Source organism: Drosophila suzukii, chromosome 2R (assembly GCF_043229965.1).
Source record: "Drosophila suzukii chromosome 2R, CBGP_Dsuzu_IsoJpt1.0, whole genome shotgun sequence".
NCBI lineage: Eukaryota > Metazoa > Arthropoda > Insecta > Diptera > Drosophilidae > Drosophila > Drosophila suzukii.
In genome coordinates, this window is record NC_092081.1 from 22,005,543 (window position 1) to 22,029,798 (window position 24,256).

General features: G+C 40.4%; 1 protein-coding gene across 2 annotated transcripts; it reads right to left on the reverse strand.

Annotated features, from left to right (window-relative positions):
• Nucleotides 1-249: 249 nt before the first annotated feature.
• Nucleotides 250-22,799, reverse strand: sqa (spaghetti-squash activator). Of its 2 annotated transcripts, XM_017074367.4 has the most exons (9): nucleotides 22,287-22,799; nucleotides 7,922-8,012; nucleotides 7,645-7,848; nucleotides 4,766-5,003; nucleotides 4,596-4,699; nucleotides 4,052-4,204; nucleotides 3,690-3,975; nucleotides 3,057-3,231; nucleotides 250-1,789 (listed from the first exon to the last, which is right to left on the reverse strand). In XM_017074367.4, exons 1-9 carry the CDS (start codon nucleotides 22,318-22,320, stop codon nucleotides 423-425), a joined length of 2,652 nt encoding a protein of 883 aa, XP_016929856.2. In that variant the 5' UTR covers nucleotides 22,321-22,799; the 3' UTR covers nucleotides 250-422. The 2 variants fall into 2 exon arrangements, with proteins under 2 accessions (XP_016929856.2, XP_070850771.1); XM_070994670.1 differs by lacking the exons at nucleotides 3,057-3,231; nucleotides 3,690-3,975; nucleotides 4,052-4,204; ... (3 more) ...; nucleotides 7,922-8,012; nucleotides 22,287-22,799 and adding an exon at nucleotides 2,418-2,998.
• Between the last annotated feature and the right edge of the window lie 1,457 nt (nucleotides 22,800-24,256).

The window sequence follows — 24,256 nt, forward strand, 5'->3', positions numbered from 1 at the left end:
ACACCTGCATAAAATCATTTACATGTTTGTTTGTTGACATTTATTCCTATCCATTGCTTTGGTTGTAGCTGTAGCTGTAGTTTATTAAAATAATTTTGTACATTTCATAAGTTAATATTTGTTTTTCTGCAATAAATTGTTTTTGATTTTCTAGTTGGTAGTAACACGATTGGTTGTTTTATATTTAAAGGGAAGTTCTTAAAAAACCATGTCCGTATCCTGTTACCAAACCCAAATCCACAAGACAAATTTATATTTTCCATTTTATTCAATAATTTAATTTGATTTATTGCTTACATTACATAAATATTAATTTGTTTCATTCGACGTTTTGTGGTTTTACCTAGGTTCCATTTAGTTGATCTGATCTCTACATACAAATATATATAAGCATATATACAGTGGACTCCGGAGCTGGTCACCTACTTCCCCGCCGCTTTCTCCTCCAACTGGGCCTGGATGTGCCGGACGTTGTGGCCACCGCCGTTGTGGTTGTGCCGCTGGAAGAAGGCATTGATGGAGCTCATGGAGCGGTACTCCAGGTTATCGCTGACATGCCAGTCGACGCTGATGCTCTGGTGACGACCCATGGGATTGCGGATGCGCGTCTCGTTGTACTTCTCCAGCAGATGCAGCAGGCAGTCCTTGGTGGTGTTGGCCGCCTCCTCCAGATTCACGGTTTGGTGGGTGTCCGGCAGTCCCACGGGCACATCCCGACTCATTTGGTTTATCCGGAACTTGGCCCGACGACTGCTGGCCGATTCGTGGCTGGAGCTGGTGGAGATTGGGTTGCTGGCGCTGGAGAAGATTTGGTTGCTGGTGCTGGCGGTACTGCTGGCGGTGCTGGAGAACACCTTCGAGGAGCTGGTGGTGCTGGTTCTTTGTACATGCTGGCTGGAGATGCTCTTGGCATTGGAACTGCTCATCGTTTGCACCGTGGATGAGCGCTGGGACTGCACCACGGATTTGCTGGATGAGCTGTTGCCATTGCTTAACTTTGGTGTTTCCTCGATGGACTGCTGAAGTCTTACGGAAAGCGAACTGATCTTGGCCTTGCCCTGGCCATCATCGTAGCTGCTTTGGCTCTGGGAAGTGCTGCTGGCCTGGCTGAGGAGTCCTCCCTTCGCCGTGGGACGATTCCAGCTGCTGCTGGAGGTGCTTTTGCTGGTCCACCTATTGCCATCCTGGCTGATCTCGGAGGTTTTGCTAGAGGTACTGCCAGAAGGAGCAGCAGTAGCTGCAGGAGTAGCAGTAGCTGCAGGAGCAGCAGCAGCTGGAGGAGCAGCAGCTGGAGGAGCAGCAGCCGCAGCAGGAGCAGGAGGATTAGGAGCTGATCCACTACTGCTACTGCCATTATTGTTGGCATCCCCCAGCTTGGTGTTGATCTCGGCCAGCATCAGCAGGTGATCGGACAGCTTCCGGATCTCTTCCGCCAGGTTCACACGCTCCCCGGAACTCCGACGACCCAGGAGGTAGGTGGTATCCGAGTTCCTGCGGTCGAAGGTGTGCAGATAGCTCTTCATACTCCGCTGCTGCTGGGCAGTGGATTGGCTGCCGGAGAACTCGTCGAAGTTCTCGTTGAACAGGTGCTGCGGCGTGGGCGTGCCCGGACTGGAGGTGGCCACCGTGGGGAACAGCTTCTCCCGGGATTCGTTGATGGGCGTGGCCACCGAGTGGGGACTCTCGAAGCCCGCACTGCGGACTTCATCCTCCTCCGGCAGATCGGCGTCCTCGCCTCGTTCGTCATCCGTCATGGTGTCAATCGATTCGCAGGGTGAAGGCGAACAAACTGGAAACAGATCAGAGTTATAGAAAGACTTTTCGAAAGATCTACCTATCTACATAGAGATTGTGCGGTTATTGCCGAAAGTAGTTTACAGACAGGTTAGTGTACATAAAATGGTAATTTACACACAGAAAGATCATGCTTATGAGTTCAGAGAGTTGTGTAAAATGGCTCTTAGGAACTTAGAAATGTACAGATGGAGTTACGGTTAATAATATTCTACAGAAAACAGGCTATTTGTTAATCCATAGCAACATCTATTTAAAAACTGTCTTAAAAAAGTTTTGTACAATATTGTAAAAGATTATCAATTTTGTAAAGATCAGTTTTAATTATTTGCTCAATTCCTAAATAATAATACTCCAACCTAATTTCTGAATTATAATTTAGGAACGTTTTCTCATTACTAAAAATTCATAGGAAGTTCAAAATGTAAGTTCGAAAGAGAAATTTCTTATGAATACCTATTACTTCCTAATTTAGATAGATTTTTAAGAAATCACTTTAAGGTTAATACGATATAGCGATTCTCCCTGACGGACAAGTCACAAATGAACATGAGACTGACTTTGAAATTTGACTGCGTTCTCTGAGGATGATATTGGTTTTCTGAGCTGGATGTTGGGCTTACCTGGCTGGCAGACCAGAACCTGTGGCTATACGAGTACATATGTGTGTCGATCTAGACTTAAAGTGGGGGATGGGTGTAATTCTGGAGGATTTGGATTGGAAATGGAAATGGAAGTGGGATTGGGGAAGAGCGGAATGGATTTCGGTTTCTCGCCTCGAAGAAACTATGGAGAAGTATCATTGTGCTGGAGTTTCAATTATATTTTGGATATATTTTTTCAGTAGTTTTCTTAGTTTTTGTCAATGGCTGTCATTATCACAGTGTCAAAGTGGTTAATAGGGCTGGTCATCCGCTACAAGGATGCCAGTCACATTGCTTAATGCTAGGGTTACTTAAACATAAACAACAGTTCTGGTTGGCAAGCTGGTCTTCCCCCGTTCGGAAATGTGGGATTGATATTACCAAAGAGTTGGGGTTAACACAGAGAAGAGAGATAGAGAAGGAAAGAGATGTGGACAGAGAGGGGGCTAGCCAGCTTGGTCCACATTCAAGTTACGAACAACAATTAGTTTGACAAGTTAATCGTGTATTATACAAAGTCGATCCGGTCGCAGGATGCAGTCGGAGATGCGATGCGGATGCCTCATTTGCCGTGGATGAGGGCGTGTCGGTCGCGCTGTCGCTGGGATCCGTACTCACCTCTAGAGGAGGAGAGGCTGTCCTGGCCGTGGGGCCTCCGGGGATTCGGGTAGCTCTCGCCCAGCGGCGCTATCACATTGCCCTCCACGTCGAACACGTACGGACTGTTCGGATGCGTCTCCCAGCGCACGATGAAGTTCTTCAGGTTGTCCTTCGTGGCATCCAGCTCCTTGTTCTGGAAAGGAATAGGGATGCGAAGGGTAACACAGCTACTTGGTAGTGCCTTAGGAAATATATCTTGAAAAGGTCTAAACACCTCGGAAAAGATAACATTTTTAATAGGGTATCACCATCATACATATATAATAATTTAAAAATCATCCAACTTTTTAATCTAAAACTATTTTTTTGAACTATTGTCTAAAAATTATTCCAGCTAGAGCAAGAATCAAATAGACCAAAGAATACCAAATGAGGTGGTATAAAACTTGAAGAGGTAAAGGCCTATGACCAATGGTATTTAAACCAATGTTATTTATAGCACTAAAATCGAAGTTAAGTTACCATAAATATATAACAAAATACCCTTCTCTTTAAATACGAAACATGTTACCGTGAGACCAACATCTCTGGAAACATGACACCCCTTTGATTCTTGGTTTGCCTGACAGGTCTGCTGTTCCCATTACTCACCTCCAGATCAGCGGCGCTGCAGAGCTTGGCCAGCTCCTCGTCCTGCTGGAGCTCCTCCTGCTTCGCTTGCCCCGCCTGCGACTCCGCATCCTCGTCGTCCTCGTCCTCGATGGTTGCCGAGGAGTCCTCGGAGGACTCCGAGGGAGCCGTCACCGGAGACACGGACTTCAGGCGCGACTTGGACGCCATGGAGGCGGCCTTTGTGATGGGCGTGGCTGCGGCGGCGGTGGATGGCCGCTGCTGGAGCCATTTGTGCTTCATGCACTCGGCGGCTGTCATCCGGGTGCTGGGGAAAATGGAAATCCGGAGACGGTGTGGGTTAGCAACCAGACTCTAATTAGGGGAGGACCCGGAACACCCACCTCAGGTCCTTGGCCAGCAACTTGGCTATGAAATCCAGACACTCGGGGGATATGCCATTAAAGCATTCATCCTCGAAATCGTATTTCGCAATGGTTACATTTGACATTGTTTCAATGTCGTTCTCGCCCATGAAAGGCGACAGTCCTGAGATGCTGTTTCCAACCACATCATATGGGATATGGGATGATGTGAATTTCCGAGGTGTGGGAGAGTCAATAAACATGAAAAGTAAAAGCAGCGCAAGTAGAATAAATAAAAACACAAAAACCAACACTTAATTAACTAAATTAAATTCGCCAAGGAGTGCGAGAAGATGCCACCACAACCGCCCCCTTTGATTATCACATTTTTAGCTGGTACACACTTTTAATTGGTTTTCTCCCAAGGACCTACCCTCAAGATATGAGTGCGGGTCTTGATTAAATTTCTAATTGCTCGGGCCGCAGCATAAATGGTTCGAAAATATTGAGTTGGTTAGAATCTACTGCTTTGGGGTATTTTTATAATTCTAACAGAGTTAATTAGATTTCATATTGAACTTACAGCACATAGCATATAACGCCGACACTCCACATATCTGTTCCATAGGATATGCAGTCGAAGTTAACCACTTCTGGCGCCACAAACTCTGGTGTGCCGAAGAGGACCTAATATATTGGTCAATATTAAATTGTTAATTGTATTTAAAGTAGATTATATCAAGAACAGCTTACCCTGAGACGCTTGTCTGGATCAAATTTACGTGCTAGTCCGAAGTCAATGATCTTAATGCGATTGCCCTTTTGTGTGAGTACCAGAATGTTTTCGGGCTTCAGATCCAGATGGACTATGCCATTGCCATGGATAAAGGCCATGGCCTCACACACCTGGCGAATAAAGACCCGGCAGACTCTTTCGGTGAGGACGAATTCATCGTCCACCACTCGATCAAAAAGCTCGCCACCTTCAATGCTGTGAAAAAAAAATGTTCACTATATTGGAAACATGAAAAGTATTAAATAACAAAAAGCAATGCCATAACATAGACATAACACCAAACAAATCATGCAAAACCAAGCAGAGAAACCATTAGCAGAGTTATCGCCTTTCAATTAGTGTCTCCTCCTCGTTAACCAAAGGTTTTAGCTTCGTTTTAGTTACCTTACCTGACAAACAACCCACTTTAAACTAGTTATGTTATTTACAAGAGATACCGATTGCTCGGCCAGAACACGAAAATCAGATAATCCATGAACATCCATCCGCTCGAGTGACGGACATCAACTAACAGCATGCCGATTGGAATTGGAATCGGAATCGGAGGGAATTATGTTCAGACACTCGGATGAATGTCATCCGAGATTTGCCTCGAATGTCGACAACACAACACAAAAACCCCTCCCAATCCATTCCCCCCATCAGATGCTCATGAAAAATGTCGAAAAAATAGGAGAAAAGCCGCAATGCATTAGTTTTTCTCTGTTTTTTGGGGTTGTTAGTTGATGCACTTCACCCCGAATCGAGTAAATTAAAATTGCATGTGGATCTTTGTGCATTTCACATTTGAAATGGGATATTGTTATCCATCTGATGGAATGTATATATATGACTACTACACTTTTAACACTGCGAGCTATCAAATTAGAGTTATGGTTTTCCCATTAGAGTTTACTCTAATACTCTAATAAGGATTAATACCTAACTCCTAACACGTTATAAAAAATACACACACAGAAATTTCATAAAGATTTAGATATAAAGTGTCTAAGTTTTGAGGAAAAGCAAATTATTCTGGTATATTAAATGTACTTTCTTTTTGGGATCTAAATGCTTTAATAACAATGCACAACCAATTCTTAACACATTCTAAAGTATATACACAGTGATATTTTAAAGGTTTTAATATAATGTACCTAAGTATATGTTTGTATAGATTTTATAAGTGTTCTTTAATGAATTTAATAAAAAAAAATTGTACAATTCTGGTGTGTCAAATATACTTTCCTATTGGGATCTAAATACTGGAATAAAATCCATAAACTATAGTTAAATCATTCTAAGATATACACACCCAGAAATATTTTAAATGTTTAAATATAATGTTTTCAGTTATTTGTTTGTATAGATTTTAGAAATTTTCTTTTATGAATTTTATAAAAAAACAAATTGTCATATTCTGGTGGCTGAAATATATTTTCTAATTGGGAAAATGACGTTGCCATAAAACTGCATTTGATATGAGTTCTTTTAACATCAATAGTTGCCTATGAAAATCCATTATACAAATGAGATTCGCTTTAAACTGTGTTTTATTAAAATGTGTTCGGTAAAAAGACCAAAAGGTAAATCCTCTCAATTAAGGAAATCCAATGAAGCTTTTAGCCCAAACAGTTTCATTTCGCTTGGCATGTGCAAAACAATTGCCAAAGTGTTTAACTATTTATGGCCAAATGATGGCTGTGCCATTTAAATCCAGTTAAAACACTAGCACTTTGTTTGAGTTTGCCATTTCAGTTAACTTCCTTTGAGTGGCTTTTCGTCGATGGAAACTTAATATACTTGAAAGGCAGGATGGTTAAACAATTTTCCTTGCAGCTCATCTCAGTGCAAAAGTGCGTCAAGTAATTTTGTTCTCCTTCGGAAAACAGGAAAATATGTTGTCCATAGTTGAACATTCTGTTATGAATATGCCAGGGAGAACTATGCCAGTCAACAATTAACTTTTCTTGGGGGAAAACGACAAGAACAACAGAGCGGCAAGAACAACAGCACAAGTTGTCCAAACTGCAGTTTCCCTGTTTTGTTGGAAATTAATTTAAGTTGACAAAGTCTTTCGGGGGCTTTGTCTTTGGGTCTATGAAAACGGAATTGTTTCGTCTTCCCTTTGTTTTCCCCACTGGGCGGTGAATGTGGGTCAAGGCCGTCGACTAATCAGTGGGCCCGAAACACCTGCCTCAATCGTTTTTATGGCCCATTAGAACCTTAACCCATGTCAGCATTCATTTGCGAGCGAAGAGTCTGCGAAAAACTTTCGCGAGGCAAATAAAAGCTGTTGTAAATTTCTATAAATGCTTGCTGTGTGTGCAAAGGGAAAACCTGTTGCTTAAGGCTTTTCTTTCTGACTTTGTGTGAGTGGTTTTTCTTTTGTGTTTGGGTGTGGCAGAAAAGTTTACTAGTTTACGATAATGTGCGTACGTGTAAATCGCATTTTATGCACATTCCCACTGATTGCAAGATATTGTGTCCCCGTACCCAGCAACAATGTGGCAAACAACACAGGGGACAACAAACTTATCGGATAGTGGAACAGAGGGCTACAGAAGTATTTACTAGGGTGACCCGAGGTTGGAGATCAAAACTCTTTACGGAGGTTTTACTATTAATAAAATAATATTTTAATTTAATTTTGATTTTACTTAAAGTAGCTTTGGCTTTAAATTGTTATTACTTTAATATATTTCTATAAGTTTTGGTCCCCAAACACAAACCACCCTAAAAATACATGCATATATAAAAGATACATAGAGAAATATGGAAAGGGAGTCACACCCACGAGACAGGGACAAGCAAAATCAACACATTCATTTATAGGGGCTCTTGAGATCTTCCTTACAGTTCCAGGACGACGCACATCATTTTCTGATATTCGTATGCCGCGTACAATTGTATAATGAGGTGATGCTGCAATGAATTCATAATCTCCACCTCCCGCTCCACATTCCGCTTGTCCTCGCGTTTTGGAATCGGTACAAACTTGGCCGCCAGCTGAAGGCCATTCGCCTTGTCCCTGCACTTGTACACCGTCCCGAATTTTCCGCTGCACGGGGGATAGTATTGATTAATCATTGATTCCTTACTCAGGGAAGTATTAGAGCCCTTGGAATACTCACCGCCCCACCTCGCCCAGCACATCGTAAAGTTTATGGGCATCCACGTTGCGATTTATGGTCACATCGCGCATAGGAAACGCCGGTTCCAAAACTGTAAAATTAGAGGAAATGGAAGGTGTTAAGTTGGGACTATAAAATGGTTTAGTAATTGAAATATGGAACAGGTATTTTTCATTTTCTCCATCAAATTAGTATTGTCCCCCCACTTTTTGTGGTGGAGTACCTACATATATGGGTTATTTTATTTACTTTTGAAAAGCGTTTCCTTACAAAATATGTCTTTTAATGATTATTATTATAATAACTTTGTGAATTATGAATTTTAAAATTTATTATACTATCTCTTGTACTTAAAGGATCTTTATCGCCTTATCATTATGTTAAAGGGCCTACCTACCTATTTACCTAATTCTTCTGAATTTCCAGGTAGCCCTTGTTTACCTTACTGTTTTTACTTCAGAAAGAATAGATATATTTTCAGTACACTCATCGGAGCACTGATATCTAAGCAAACATATGTACACCCCTCAGTACTTCTTGAATGCCAAGTGTACTTGGCTTCATTCTGCCATTTCATCAGCCCCTAATTCCAATGCACTCCCTTATCAGCATATCAGAGGGCTGCCATAAATTGACAAGAAATAGGTGGACTATACTGTCGGAAATGTTTCGGTACGATTAAGACCTCAGCTGTGTGATTTGATTAGATTTCCTGTTCCTGGACGTAGAAATAAAGAATAACAAGTGCTCCCCCGAGCTACACTGCCCAACATGGTTGAGAGTGCTCCTCCGGCAATATGGCAATATGGCATTTCAATCATTTCCATTGTCCAGGGCCCAGTTCGGAGTGCATTTAATATCGGCTATTAGGGACCCAGTCCTCCACCGACTGCTCAACAACAGTTTGTGCTTGTCACATATTTCGCAGGACATATTGCACACAAGTTGGTCCGTTGTATTCAGAGGAAACCCTTTCAGAGTTTGATTCGTTGTAGCTCTCGTCGGCCATTGTGTGTTGTTGCATGTCTACGAGTTGGCAAACAAATAAAAATGACTTGATTCAATTGAATTTGTGCAACGCAACGATATGAAATGGGGACAACAACAGTGACGAGTGGGAATATTGTGACAAATATGGGATGTGGATGTGTATGTGGATGTTGGGTTTCCTAAGGGTCTGCGTGTGGTCGCCAAACTGTGCTCGGTTTTTCATATTTTCATATTTTTCATGTTTTTACCATTACGCACAAAGAGTTTCAACTTGACATTCGACCACAATAATCCCCAGAGATTTTGTGGCAGGCATGGAAACAGTTGCTTTCGGAAATTTGCAATTGGAATTATTGATAATCTGCCAAAAGTTCATGGTAAAAGCTGAGCAAGTCAGTCTGTGGAATTAACCCACTCATGGTCAATGGGGTGCAATTACCTTAAAAATATTAATATATGTACTACTTACAGTATTTTAAAAATCCCAAACTAATTTTATTTGTTATAAACAAATAATAAAATACAAAAATAATATTAGAAATAAAGTTTAAATAAAACATAAAACCTATTTTATCATTATAGCAGCCGCTTTAGAAGTGAACTAAAAAGTATTTGCTTTGGGTCCTATAGAAAGGAAAAATTAACTACTTCTTAAAAAATTACAAGAAGAAAGTTTAATAAATGAAATAAACTTTTTATAAGATTCAAAAAAATAGCCATTGTCTCCAAACATTTTTAAATTTTACACGAATACATCAAATACGAAGAGATACAAGAAGATACAACACCTCGCATTCTAGTACAACATTTTCTTGACTTTTTCCAGCTGCACTTAACGGTGGCATTTAAGGGGTTAAGTTGTTAGCAGGCGCCTATGAATTGATGTCATCTGCGTGGCAGCTGTCCCATTAATATGTAAATGGCGCACATAAGTATGCTACGGAAAACACGATAAATCTTTAAAATCAAAGGCGAAGCAAAGGAAAAGACTTTTCCGTATGGAAAGAGGGGGTGGGGGGGGTGGTGTGTGTGTGTGGGAGTGGCACAAACTTGGCAAATTCAAAGTGAAAGTTGAGCGTCTACTGTGAATAGAAATGGAGGCTGTGAGAGCGTTTTCTTTGCTATTTGTGTGCAGCGAGGCACTTGTACACACATATATGTATGTACATACGTGGGCATGCATTTTCTGCGACTGCCGAGTCTTGACGCCTCCCTTTCGGCCACGCCCCCTCCTTGGCCATATCTTGTTTAAACGGTTTTTGGCGCAAATTCATGCAGCGTCTGAGTGAGTGAGTGCATGTGTGAGTGCAGTTGAGTGCACTCTGCCAATAATGCGCACAATTTAAGTTTCGGCAAGAGCGCCCAAACACTTGCATTAGAGAATAAAATTGAAGAGGGCCCCTCCATTGAATGGACGTTCTGCTTAAAAGTTGCCAACTTCTCGGCTGCCCCATAACTCATAATTCAAAAGACACAAGAGTGGAATCGAAAACAGGCGACGAGATTCGAGATATTCCATCGCTCATATAATTTCAGCATGAGCGCAGACGGGCATGCATTATGCACAAACGTTCACTCACAGTCCCTTTTAAACTTGAAAAAATATAGTTATGTAAGAGACTTTTAAAGAAAATGATGATGATTTGGAATACTTTAAAGTTCAGTTAATTTGTATTTTTATTTTAAGGAATGTTGAATGATTTTTAATACCTTACAAATTGTTTTACCTGTAGGGAATATCATTATATTATTAATGAAAAACTTTCGCCTGACTTTAAAAAACATGTATAACCTCTGAACCATTGGTACCATCGAAAAATTACATATAAAACCTGTTCAAAGGTGAGTATAACAAGATAATAACCCATTGAGGACCCGCATTTTTTGTTGGGTGTACTCATATTCATACTCACAAATGCATGTGAGTGGGCGGCAGGTAGCTCCCATTCATTTCCTGGTTCGAGCTCATGAATAAATGAATTTATATCGACTCTGCTTGGCATTTGCACTGCACCGCTTATCCAAAGAGGAAACCCAGGGACTTGGGCGGTAGAGGGTTAAGGGGTTAAGGGGTCGGGATATGCCCATATGCTTTACGCCGGCTAGACGGTGGGCGTGGCCTCGAGGGGCGGTGGTTGGTGGCTGGTGGGCTGACGACCCCAATGCACAAACCAAATGCAATCGAAATTGGACTTGAGCCGTTTGAAGTGTTTTCGTAAATCAATTTTAGTTCCATTAAGCGGCAAGATGTGGATATAATACACGGTTCGTTGGCAGGGAAGCGGGGGAAAAAATATTGATGCACGGAGTAATCTGATTTGAATATATATGTACAATGTACTTATGGATGAAACTTTTTATGTAGTTTATTTCCTGTTTTTTATAAGTATTTAAAAACTGTTTATACGCTATTGTTGGAATTTACTTGTTTTATGTACATATAAGATCTCAAGTGATTTAGAAAGATAATGAATTATTTATTAAAAAAATACAACAAACAAAAACAATTTTTATGAATAATTTATAAGGAAGATAACAACAAACTATAATCTTTATAATCTGTTCTTTATTGCAAGAAGCCAATTCAGATAATTGCGTTAATCAGCTACTTATAATTTCCCCATGTCTGCCAATAGTTATCCAATGGATAATAATGATATTTCATTCATCATCTCTTTTGGCTGTTAAATAGCTTTCGTCTGAAGTTTGAATTCCGTGTCAGACATCACTTATTCTGAAGTACCACTTTTTTCGACGTCTATATTCATCTCAATCCCTCTCTCTTTCACTCCCCATCTCGCCGTCTCTTTCGCCCACTCGGGTCAATGTGTGGGTTGCGTTCAAAAGTGCAACTCGCTGCAAATTCAATTCAAACTTTATAAAGCTAATTTATGCACAATATCAATAAAAATGGCTGGGCGGGAGTCGCAGATACTATACTATATTTGCACATCCCATTCAATAGAGTGGGGCATTGAAGCGGCTGATGCAAATGGAGAACGATTTTTTGTGCCAACGATGGCAATTTTTTCTGATATGAAAATCAGCAAATTTTTCTTTGATTTGCCTTTGCTCCTTGGGTCGTCAAGGACCTGGCAGGATAACCCGCCCCCTGCTCATTTCGGCAACTGTTGCCAGGATTGCCTTGACTTTCAGATTAAAAAATAAAATCCAAACGAACCAAGTCCTCGGCGGAAGAGGAAAATGTTTTCCCCCGACTTTTCCGCTTATCGATTTGAGGCTGCAATTTGTCGTTGTCATAAAAATTGTGTAATGTGCTTAATGAAATTTTTTTTTAATAACACAATTTAAGGGCACGTGAGTTTAGCAGTGGAAAATGTGTTGTATCCACAGCAAAAAACAAATGAAAACTGTTGCACATCAAACGATGGATGTCAATGTGCCACACATTACGTGGCCACAAAAGGAAAAGCTGGGAAAAAATAACCAGAAGCCAGACGTCGGCATTTTAATATATATGTATAAACCAAAGTTTCGCAATCCTGAGAGTCTTGCAGGCACTTCCTCATTGTTTATATTCGCTTTTAATAACACTTTTTTACGCGACCAAAGCAATCCGCACAAGTATGCCGAGCATTTAATGGCAAGGCCAGACGGTGAAATGCATATACTATAAGTAATACACTTTATGCTGCCAGGAAGCCCGCATTATGCTGTTTGTTTGCCGAGTTAAATCACTTGCTTAATTCAGAGCAAAGAGGATTTTAGACTCCCATGATGAACTTTGAACTCAACTTTTGTCTTCTGCATAGGCAAATGTTGCTTTTTACCCAGTAACTTTAAGCCTTTAATTTGATTTCAACACAGCCATGATTTCAGTGGCCCTTTAAAGAGCTTATCAGTATTATTTCATATTAAATTCTTATTATTCAAAGAAAATATGATATTAAATGCAAAGTTTTGCATCACCAAACAAGGGATTTGAGTTTGGATACAAAGAAAACATTCAAACTCATTAGGAAAAGCATGTAATTTGAGATCTCCACATAAATATATTCCAAATAAAACTATTCAGAACAAACAATTAATCTCTTAATTTTGCTAGAAATAAAATACATGGTAGTTTTTCGCAAAAATTAAACTGAAATAAATGTGTTATTTGCCAAACTTTGATTTGGATTCAGAGCTCGTTACGTTCTATGGTAGATTTTCTTTTCATTTTCAACCAGGCTGCGAATTTTCCATAGTTGATGACGTCGATGGCGAAAACAGTTGCAAATGTGCAGGTAGGTATTTTCCTGGTTATTGTTGTTGCTGATGACGATGCTGTGGGATGTCTGTGCATTTTAATCAGCCTAAGTGCCTGGGAAATACCGTGGAAGGAATGTGAGTGGAATGGGATTGGAATGGAATGGCAGAGCCTGGCTGAAAGTGTGTGGTGGCTGAATTAAAAAATGCCAGAACTTTGCCTCGTCTGTGACTACGGTGCCATTTCAAATTGGTTATTACAGGGACTTCCCCCACACAAGCCCACACATCGTCTTTATCAAATGGTCATGCATAAATGCAAAGGAAAATGAGGGGGCTAAAGAGTATTCACACTTATTGTCAGTCTGGCTATAATGCAACGGCTAATCCGAAAGGCATATGCAGGCTTTGAAAGATTAGTCAACACCTGGTGGGTGATTTCAAAATACCATTAGACTAGGTTGATTATTTATTATAATTCTGAAAGAATCTTTTGATTTCATATGCCTAAAGGTTTTAAGAACATGCCTGAATAGCAGTTCAAGATATATCTGGAAGTACAAGTTCTTAACCTTTATTTAAAAATCCCGAACTCAATGATCCTTGTCATTTCCTTTTATATTTCGATTTGTTTATTTATTATTGTTTTATAAGAAGTATAATCCTTTGATTTCCTATGCAAAAAGGTTTTAAAAACACGCCTGAATAGCTGTTAAAGATATATCTGTAAGTAAAAGTTCTTAACCTTCACTTAAAAGTCCCGAACCCAATGATCCTTGTCAGTTCCCATCTGATTAGACACTCTGCCACACAATTTATTTCTCTCAATCGAGTGGACACGTTAGAGTCGCTAAATGTTCGCCGCTAACGAATTTAATAAATGATAAATGACAAGTGATGGATTTAAACCCGATTGGTTGTTCTTTTAAACAAACGATTTTAACCAGATGACAGGGGACAAATCAATACCATGTATCCATTTATTATGCCTACATATTATGCACATATACACACAATACTCATATTAATCCTCGTGCATATCTATATCGAATGTTTCGGCAGTATCTCAACGATGGCAATTCATCTTCATCATTTTTTACCCGCACGCCAAGCGTAAATCCGCTGCGACAACGCCCAGTGCCTCCTGTTATTTTTCCATTTCTTTTTTTTTGCATGTGCAAAAAGCGGGGGAAAAATGAAAATCGTTACGGAAAAATGAAAAGTAATAATCAGTGTGGGTGTGTGGCTGTGTGGGGACCTTGAGCGTATCTTGGCCGCCGTAAAGCTCTCCGCTCTAATGCAGTGCAAAGGATTTCCACACTTTCCCCTGCTTTCACTCGCGCGAATTTCCACTTTGTGCTGCACACTTTTGCGGCTCACTTTAATTGGGCAATTGCCATTCAAAATTTATGCCAAAGTCTCTGACGAAATGGGATGTCACTTTTGGCTCCTTCGCGCTGCCAATTTGCCTGGCGATGCAATTTTATTTTATTTCATTTAATTTTCTCTGCTTCTCAGCAGCTTTGTGACAATGAAATTAGCATTAGAAATTTGTATGCATGTGTCGTTCTCCCTTTTTTATCCCATTAGCAGTCTCATCCAATTGGAATTTTCATTTCAGCTTATTTCGCATTTAATTTAGTCATTTGCGAGCTGAAGACCAAGCGAGTTATTCCAAAATATTGGTCGCCTCGAACAAACGCCGCGTGTGACGATGCTACCCACTGGCACTTCTTGAACCGCTTTGTGGCGCTTTTTCGAGGGGTTTTCCGAGGGGTTTTCCGAGGGGTTTTCCCCTTTTTTTACCCACCCTCTTTGGCTATCCCTTTACACATTCATTACGCCGGCTTTTGTGGGCACACACACATAATCTCCGGCCAGCTGTATGGGTGAGCTTTTCGCGCTTATAATCAACGCCGCCATTCGAGGAATTTTCCATTCTGTTTTCGTTTTAATCACCGAAAGTTGAGCGGCGGGAAAATGCTTTAAGGGCACTGCAGCAGTGCTAAATTTAAAAGTGCCCCTTCTCCGAAAACTGCTGTCCCCGCAGAAAATGCCTGCTAATTGATCGATGTGAGCACAGCAATTTCAAGGCAATTCCGAAGTTCAACAATGGGCCAAAGGACATCGCAGGGAGACCAGTGCAGACTACGGCAAAGATAAACACAGTCCTGGAGTAGAAGGTCCCTTTCTGCCTTTTTTCTGCCCTGTCATCAGGAGCTGGTGCCACTGGGGAAATCGGGGAAAATAGGGGAAAATAGGGGAAATGCTGCAGCAACAGCCGCTTCTAAATGCAAAACAATTTCAAGCCAGACTAACGATGCACACCGCAATGAACTCATTAAAACTTTCTACCCAGTCTGCAGCGAAATGGCATCAAAAGAGCGGGCCGCGCGATGAAAATTCAAAACTGTTAGATTGCTAAGCTGTGCGAATGTCTCAGACAGGAAAAGAAGCCGATGCATATTCGCTGGCAGCCGCAGCTCGGCGTTTAATTAATTTAATGAGCGGCGTGAGGCAACCGCAGACACCTCGTGCCAGCGCCCATAAATGACTGGCTGCCCCTGTTCCTGCTCCTGTGCCACTTTCCATTTGCCTCCTGAATGGGGCAAGCACACTTGTAGCCAAAATACTAGGTGATCCATTTTGTAAAACAAAAAAAAAAAATATTTGTTACATCTATATATAGATAAGTATATACTCTATAAATATATTTATTGATACCATCTTTATTGTTATTAAATTCATTTTACATTAAATACATTTTGAAATAAAATATTAAGGGTATAATATTAGGTATAATAAATATTTTATAGTTCTACTTCAGATACTTTATTTAAGATGTGTGGTATTTCTAAAGATTGAGTACCAAACGGATGGTTCAAACCTTCGCTATCCACTAAACCTATTTTGTAATTTAGATCTATTTTATAGATACTTTCCCTTAGATACTCAACCAACAATGTATATTTTAGGTACACCGAAGATCGTCAAAAGTAATATATACCGACCAGTTACTATAACTATGCCCCCAGCTGTCATAAACCAGATATGGCTTTCCGCGGCAGGTGAAAATTGTGGGTCGGCGGGTGCACGGCATCACCTGCAGTCGTTACCGTAAAATCCTGGAAATTTTGTCAATGGACTGGCTATCCATGGCCGATGCTGATGGCGGTTAGTGAGCGACTAGTGCTTAGTTAATTATCAGCTCTCGATGGCACGGGGTTCAAAGTGTATTAATTTACGAGTGCAACACAAAAGCCAACGCCGCTGTCACTTGCAGCAGCTGGGGTTCCAGTTTTCCGCGGGGAATTTCAAAAATGTTTGGAAATTCGCGTTGAATTTAAGGAATTTACAGCCGCAAATGTAATCCCTTAACCGCAAATACTTTAAAACTTGGCCAAAACAGCTGCCAAAACAAATGAATTGTAAGAAGCGGGAAGAGGCGGCCATTGTATGAGATATATTCGCCCAGCCATAGATATATTTTCTATATATTTTTCTGGCTGCGAGTGTGTGTAGGCCAATGGTCGCATAAATCAAAGACGGAGAGCGAAGTGTGCGGCTGCTTCGCAAAACCCAAGGGGCGAATTGCAGATATAGATGCGCCGAGCAGTGTGCGAACACATATTTGCACTCAAATCGAATGGCATTTGTTTGGGGGCATAATTGAATAACAACTGTAAATTGCAGAGTGCACAGGCGGGCTAAAAATGCCGCCATGCCAACCGGAAGTGGAAGTGCCGCTTGCAAATGTCTGAAAATACTACGTATGTATAACTTTACAGGGGGCGTGTGCCTGCCGATAAATAATTTGCCAGCTCTGTGAATTAGTTGCGGCATCAGCAAGATAAATCAATTAACGCGCAACAAACAAAACAATTAATCAAGATGCAGGTTTTTAGTGCGAATCGGGTCGGTTTGGATCGGAACCGGGCGGGATCGGAATCGGGAAGAACAGCGAGGTAATTGAAAGGTCATCGATTCAATGACGGCCACATGGTGCATGTTCGCACGCGCTCCTGCCAACAATTTGTTAAAATTTAACGCTTTATTTACTGCCCGACTGTCCATCGAGGACTCCTCACTTGTGCACTGATATAAATCAACCGGGTATTCATTTTATACATGTGTTATATCAATAAACTCATTCCAGCATTGCCCTTTACGTAGACGCGAATTCTGTAGATTCACAATATATTAAGAAAGACTTTTTCTAGGTAGTAATTCAAATGTTTTTATGCTATGGGATACTCCATTTTGCTCCGAAAATAGTTCTTTAGTTGGTTTAATCTGTATGTGATATCCATTTTTCTCTGTGTACCCCTTTTTGCACATCCTCAATGTGCTGACACGTAGAACTGCAAAGGCAACGGACCTGCTCCTGTACAATGTATCTGTATCTGTAGTTGTATCTGCACTTGTATCTGTGTCCTGGCTGAGCGACAGTTTGACATCTCTAAATAAAGTTTGCACTTGCTAGCTACGTGGGCACAGCCCACACACTCAAACACCCACACTCACACCAGCACCCACAAACACGCACACAGATGCACGGGGAAATGCAGGGAAGATAGACACCCTCTGTGGCACGTTTGACAATTTAATGGTGTTGAGGTTATTTATACAATACGCTCGCTGCGAGTCCTCAAATATTCAGTGACCGGCAGCCAATGACGTGTCCGGCAGTCGATTAAAGTACCATTTTTATGGTTTAAACTAGCGATAAAGTGCTTGAGATTTCTCTGCCAACTGGACTTTTCTTAGGGGTACGACACTTGCTTATTTTTAATAACTGACTCAATTTATGACTAAATTTACGATTTATTACATAAATTATCCTTTTTTGTCTGACTTGCCAAGACTTTTATAAATGAATCAATTCTCTTATTCAAAATTTAAGCAAGTGTCATATGGCCATGAAAGGATTAAAATGGAATATTATGATAGTTTTATTGGGGAAAGTACCCATTTGAAACAAAGAGAAACCTTTCACGTGAGTATTTACCTTGTCTTTAACAACTTAATTTCAGATAAGATAACTAAAAACACAAAAGCTGTTTGATATGGCTGAAGTAATAATATACCTTACAACTCTGTTTTAGGTTTACCAAAAATTACAAATTTTAATTAAACATTTGTTTAAGTAAGTATAAGTTAGAGCATTTAGAACATTATTTAACCTCAACCTCATTCACAAATTATCCTAGCAAATGGCTAAGCCATGTTGCAATTGCATTTCAGTCACTCCCCAAAGGACGACGATTGACAAGACAGCTTGCAAAGTGCCTCATCAGTACATGGGTTCCAGGGCGACTAAAGATACTCGTACTCGCAGATGGAGTATTTGTATCTCGGTTGCAGCTAACCAGCGCATTACTCTTGGCCGTTACTGTTTATGGCCTTTAATTTAATTTCTGTCGGAATGCGAAAAGCGCTCTGAATTAACGATCTGTTTGGCCACATAAAGGCGATTACTGGCAGATACGCGGATATTGGATGGGATTTTGCGAGTTATAGCGTTTTAAATACCAGTAGCTGGTCGTCAATTAAGTATGAAAATCATCCAGCGTTATTCCGTAACATTGTGAAAACATGACGAAAACTAAAGAGCCATGATACGCATACGCAATAAAATGAATTCCAACATTTGATTAGCCGGGGATATGAGATATTGTGACGAGTTGGCTATATAATGAACGTCCTGGTGGAATGCAGTTGCGCCCCATAAATCAGCAACATGGGAAATTACAAAACGAAAATGATGTTGACTACGTGGAATGCAAATGAAATGACCTGCATGACATGCAAAGGCGGAATGCAAGGTTGCTAATAAATAAAAACATACGATTTTCGGTTTTCGGGGCACCGAGAGAGTATTTACATAATTCTGATTATTTTCGCTGGTTGTGGATGCGAGCAGGGTCCTTAGCCCGAATAACATTTGCAGTTGGAATTCGGCATTCGGGTTGTTTTCGATTGTGGTTCCGTTCTGGGGCGAAACTGTTTGGCATTATGGAAATTTCCGTTTGTCATTTTGGGGCGCGAAGTGTCTACATGCAAATTGAGTTGCAACAAGCAGATAGCCCCTCCATTCGACATTGTTTGTTTGGTTTGCATTTGGCAAATGCAATCTTAACAGGGCTTCCTGGCTGTCTGTCTGCCAATACATTAAATTGCAATTTTAATTTGTTTAGCATGCGGCATTGCCGAATGGAGAACAGCAAACAGCCATTCTTGCATCTGCACCACATGGCGTATGCGTTATAATCAGACAAACTCGTACGTCCATGCATATATGCACTCTACGCCCCTGTCTGCATTTTTAATACTGCCATTCCACCTGCAGCTGTGCCCCAGGCAAACTGCCGGAGATACTTTGGCATTAAAAATTTAAACAACATTGCAGGCAGGAGGCGGGCATAAAAATGGATTTCGGACATGGTCTCCAAAACAAAATACATTTTAAGCTACTCCCTTTTCGCAATCCGTTCGCCTATTTTTGCCGAACTGCCTTGGGACTGTATTAAAGATTCTATAGACTGTTATAGTCCCCAGATATATGCAAATTAAATGTCTTTTAATTCGGCTTCGCCCAGACGGGTTAATAAATATTCCCTTTCAGTCGGGCAAACATAAATTCTGAAATTTTGGTAACAGGCCAAGAGCACAGCGAAACATAATGTTCAACAAAGTATCTGTAAGATATAGCTGGGGCAGAAGAAATCAGGAAACGTGAAATATTTACATAATTACTTGACAACCAGATAAATGATCAAATTCTGGCCAAATCCCATTGAAGAGCACGAGTGCAGAGAGTAGAGTACAGAGACCCCGCGATGAGGCAGAGTCGAGGAATTCGCAACGTCAACTGAAGTGAATATCAACGAACGACCTTCAACATGAAATGCGACGTAAAATAAATTTATCTCAATTATATATAAGCAACTAGATCTATATATACGTATATGTCCGTCTCTCTGGGGGAAAATCGGACGGATTCGCGAGTAACTTTCAAGACGGCCAGTGAGAGATTCTTTCGGGTTTGCCAGCCTGTTTGCTTTACATTCACCTTGGCAGCGCAGTACGAAAAATCCAAAGCGAAATACAGATTTATTTTTGAATATTTTCGGTTAGCAGCGGCGTAAAAAAGAAATGAGAAATGATTTCCACCCACCGAGAGTCCTGCCTACAATGAACGTCTCATTAATGTCAAATTTAAGCAATTCAGAAACACGTTTGTGATTTGTTTATGCAAAAAGGAATACTACATAAAATTTAATTAGCCATCATAAATCCTTTAAAGACATTGCCGAAATAAACCTCATATTCAAAATATTAAACAGACTCTTTAATAAATCTGAAAAAAAATATAAAAAAGAACTAGATTTAAATGGAATATAGCCCCATTATTTATCAATAGAAGTATATTTTTCATTTCTTCTATCCAAATCTTCACTGTTTGCAGCAGAAATGTTCTTCATACAGAAATATGTATATTTCCTTCATCTAATGACGCCACAATCAGGCGATGGCCAGCATTTTATGCAGATTTCTTGTTTAAATATTTACACAATATCGGCGTGCTTTCGCTGCCTTCAGAGCAAACAACATGAGCTGAAATATGTATAAAAACGAACTACATTTAAAATATATAATGGCAACTGCTTGTTTGATTTATTTGACTAGAGTTTATGTAAACAACGCGTAGAAAAACATAAAAATATTTTTTATAAAAAACCCAGTGTTTGGTTTTCCCTGCGGTTTGGCAATTTCCGCTGCAAATGATTTTTTCATTTCCTCTCCGGTTAAAGTGTCTTTTTTCCCCGAAAGATTAGCCTTAATTGGCCAGACAAACTGGGGAAAGGAAATTGAGAAATCAGCTTATGCGCCATTAGCACATAATTCAGCTGAGACAAACTCAAGATACTCGTATACCCATCTGCACACCAGAAAAAGGTTGGCCAATCGGTCAGGTTGCCACCTTTGCCACAGGTAGACGCAAGTATTTCCGTTTGTTGTTATTTGCCAATTTGGTAGGAAAGTGCCTGGGCAAACAGGCTGGCAAAACGAGACGTGAAACCCTTTTTTCTTGCGGATTGGATGGCACTAAATCAGGAGGCTCTGTGGGGTTTGTCCCCCATGTCTCCTCGTGTTACGCGTTCTTGTCGAAGCTTTTCTTTTTCCCCGTTCCGGGTTCTTTTCATTTTTGGAATTGCCCGACGCTCGACATTTTTCATGCTACGAGGATTTCACCCCCGAACCCATTTCCGGCTGGCCCAACTACTTGACACTTCCTTTTCCCTTTGAAAGCCGGGGTTTTTGTCTTTGGCTGCCTAAACCACTGTGGATACAGTTACCACAGTTTTCCAACGCTCATCGGGTGTGACATTTATCCCTCATCGTCTGCTCTTCCCTTTGGCTTTCATTTCAGCTTTAATGCAGAAAAAAGGGAATATATATATATAGTATTTGGCCCTCTTTTGTTTTATGCCTGAAATTTATTGTTTCTGACAATGGAAACGGCGTCGCAAATGTTTCCTGATCACAGTGCGCCTTATCTGGGCCCCTTTTTTGTGTTTTTCTGTTTTGGGCACGCCCCCACTTTTCCGCACTTTTCCGCACTTGCAACCGTCATGGCCGTATTTTATTGAAATTCATGTATTTTTAAAAGCCCACTGCCCCCGGGATGCGGCTCTAAATCGTTTAAGCATTTGTTTCCACCATTCACAGCTGGATTTCGCCAGATCCATTCGCTTGATTTTTATCTGTGCATAAAAGTTAATGTTTTGCATCGGCATCAGTATCATGGGCCGAAAATGTTTATTGTTTTGGCCCTTTATTAAAGCGTAGTTAACTGCTGATAACTTCAATGGCCAAAAGGGAAAAAGAGGGTCGAAAACAGCTGCTAAGCCATAGATTTGTGTTGATTTGATTTGTCTATTTGCAATTTGGCTTTGGGGGGATTTTCAGAGAAAGGCAATGGAAAGAGTTATTGGCTTAATCTTTGGCAAGGGAAAAACAATAATTACATTTATCAGGGCTGTATTTCTGTATAGATAACCGTCGAAAACGACACCCTTATCACCGGTGATACACAACACGCATACGCAGCGTTGACTGCTATCTGAGTTTTTTTTGAATTTGCAGCAGTTTGTAGACTTACCACCTTCCGGCTCTGAATCATCTATATAGATCATATTGCTGCGTCGCTTAACGCCGATTTCCCTCAAACGTTGACCCGTTGTGCAGCTGCTGGTTGTACCAAACTTTCCACAGAACTTTGATTAAACTTATTCCTCGGTGTTTGCTGTTTATAACTTTGTTTTTGATTTTCCCACAATACTTAATGGCTTCTATTTATAATTACTCATCACTCGACATTTTGCGTATTAACTTCACTTCACTTATGGCACTGTTTTCGAAATTATTTGGTTTTGCGCACTTAAAAAATGGCACAAAAGAACGATTCTTTATTTATAGCTGGTCGACCGCGCACCACGTTGCGTATGCTTGATATTAGCGCAAAATTCCTTCGCCAGCGCCACTATTTTGCTATTGTGTCATCGCGAGCGAGCGTTTTGCCTCAAACTGTTTTGGCCTGGCCCCACATTATTTGATTTGAGCTGTTTTCGCTGCCGTTTCGGCCGTTTCGACCGTTTCTGCCTTTTGCCAATGGGGCGTATGTGTGTTCCTTTGTGGTTATAAATGTGCTTTCGGCTGATAACTGCCGCACTGAGAGAAATGCTCGATCGACTCTCTCGCCAACGTATCTATAAATAAACAAACACAGGCACAAACATATAGGGGGCAAACCTCAGCTGCATATATACACACTGCTATTTGTATTGGCGTTTGTCTGTTTCGTTTCGTATAAAAATAAATTGCAGAGCAATTTGTTGCTCCGCTCTTTTTCTGGCTTGTCGCTCATTTTGCGGCTTGTTTTTGTACGCGAATGAAATTATTTTCCCTGTTGTCGTTTAGCACATTTTCTACACTTTTCCGATTTTCTTTTTGGCAACAGAACAACACTGGTGTGGGTTTTTATATTTGCCAACCTATCCATACTATAAAGTCTTCTATGTGGCTGCTTCCTACTCACAGTTTGTCATTTTTTCGCAACTTGTTGCTGCTTTTTGTCTTTTTTTGGCAGACCAAACTCTTGGCCACAAGCATATTAAACCAATTGTCTTATAATCCTTCCGATGATAGAAATAAGATTTGCTCTTAAAGTATGACTACAATGGCATCAAGATACAAACAAATGATTGATAACTCTTTAATAGGGCTATAAATACACAAACATCCTCTGTTGAAATCAAAGTTCTTTATCAAGTGTAATCAAACTGATTGGGCACTTGTTATTACCCAAAATTGTAAGAACATTTCAAACTGCTGAGTAAAGTTCTAAAATTGAATATTATTCTTCGAAAATAAAGTCTGAAATCATTTCCGTAATTTGTGTGCTCATAGTATTTCAATAAACCCAACTAGAAATCACTGGCATTCCCATCTCGCGGCATCTCACCCAATTAGTTGGCATTCCAAATTCTCTGGCATCCCATAATCTTGGCAAATCACTCATTAAGCATTCCCCAAGCAAGTGCATGCATTCCCATTATATCTTCTACAAGTGTGAACTATAAATAATGGCAAAGCTGGTAATTATCTAGCCTCGTTATTAAATTACGCTCGTCTATATTTATATGGGTTACCGGTACGTAGACCCCGTCTTCCCCGTAACCGTAGACTGTCTTCCTATCTTATCAAGCGGAAGAAAGCCATTGGACTTGACGCGACGACAGCGAAAATGGGAGAATAAAGTGCCATGCGTCATGGTCACACATGCAGACAAGTATAAATAGATGAGGAGACCACCTACACAGTGGGAAATATGCCACCAAAACTGGAGTGTCTTGTTTAGCCTTTTAATCCTATATCAACTTTCTTAAAATTTTCTTTTGTTGCTTATATAGCCTGAAAAATGAAGAACGGAAAAAACCAGGATCAAATGTTCTCAATTTGAGATTTCGTCTTCTTACTTATTCAAGAAGAAACGTTCTTAAAATCAAGACAAAAGTGCTGTTGAATTTGTTTTCTTTAGAAAAGTATTATACTTTTTCGATCACTTGGAAA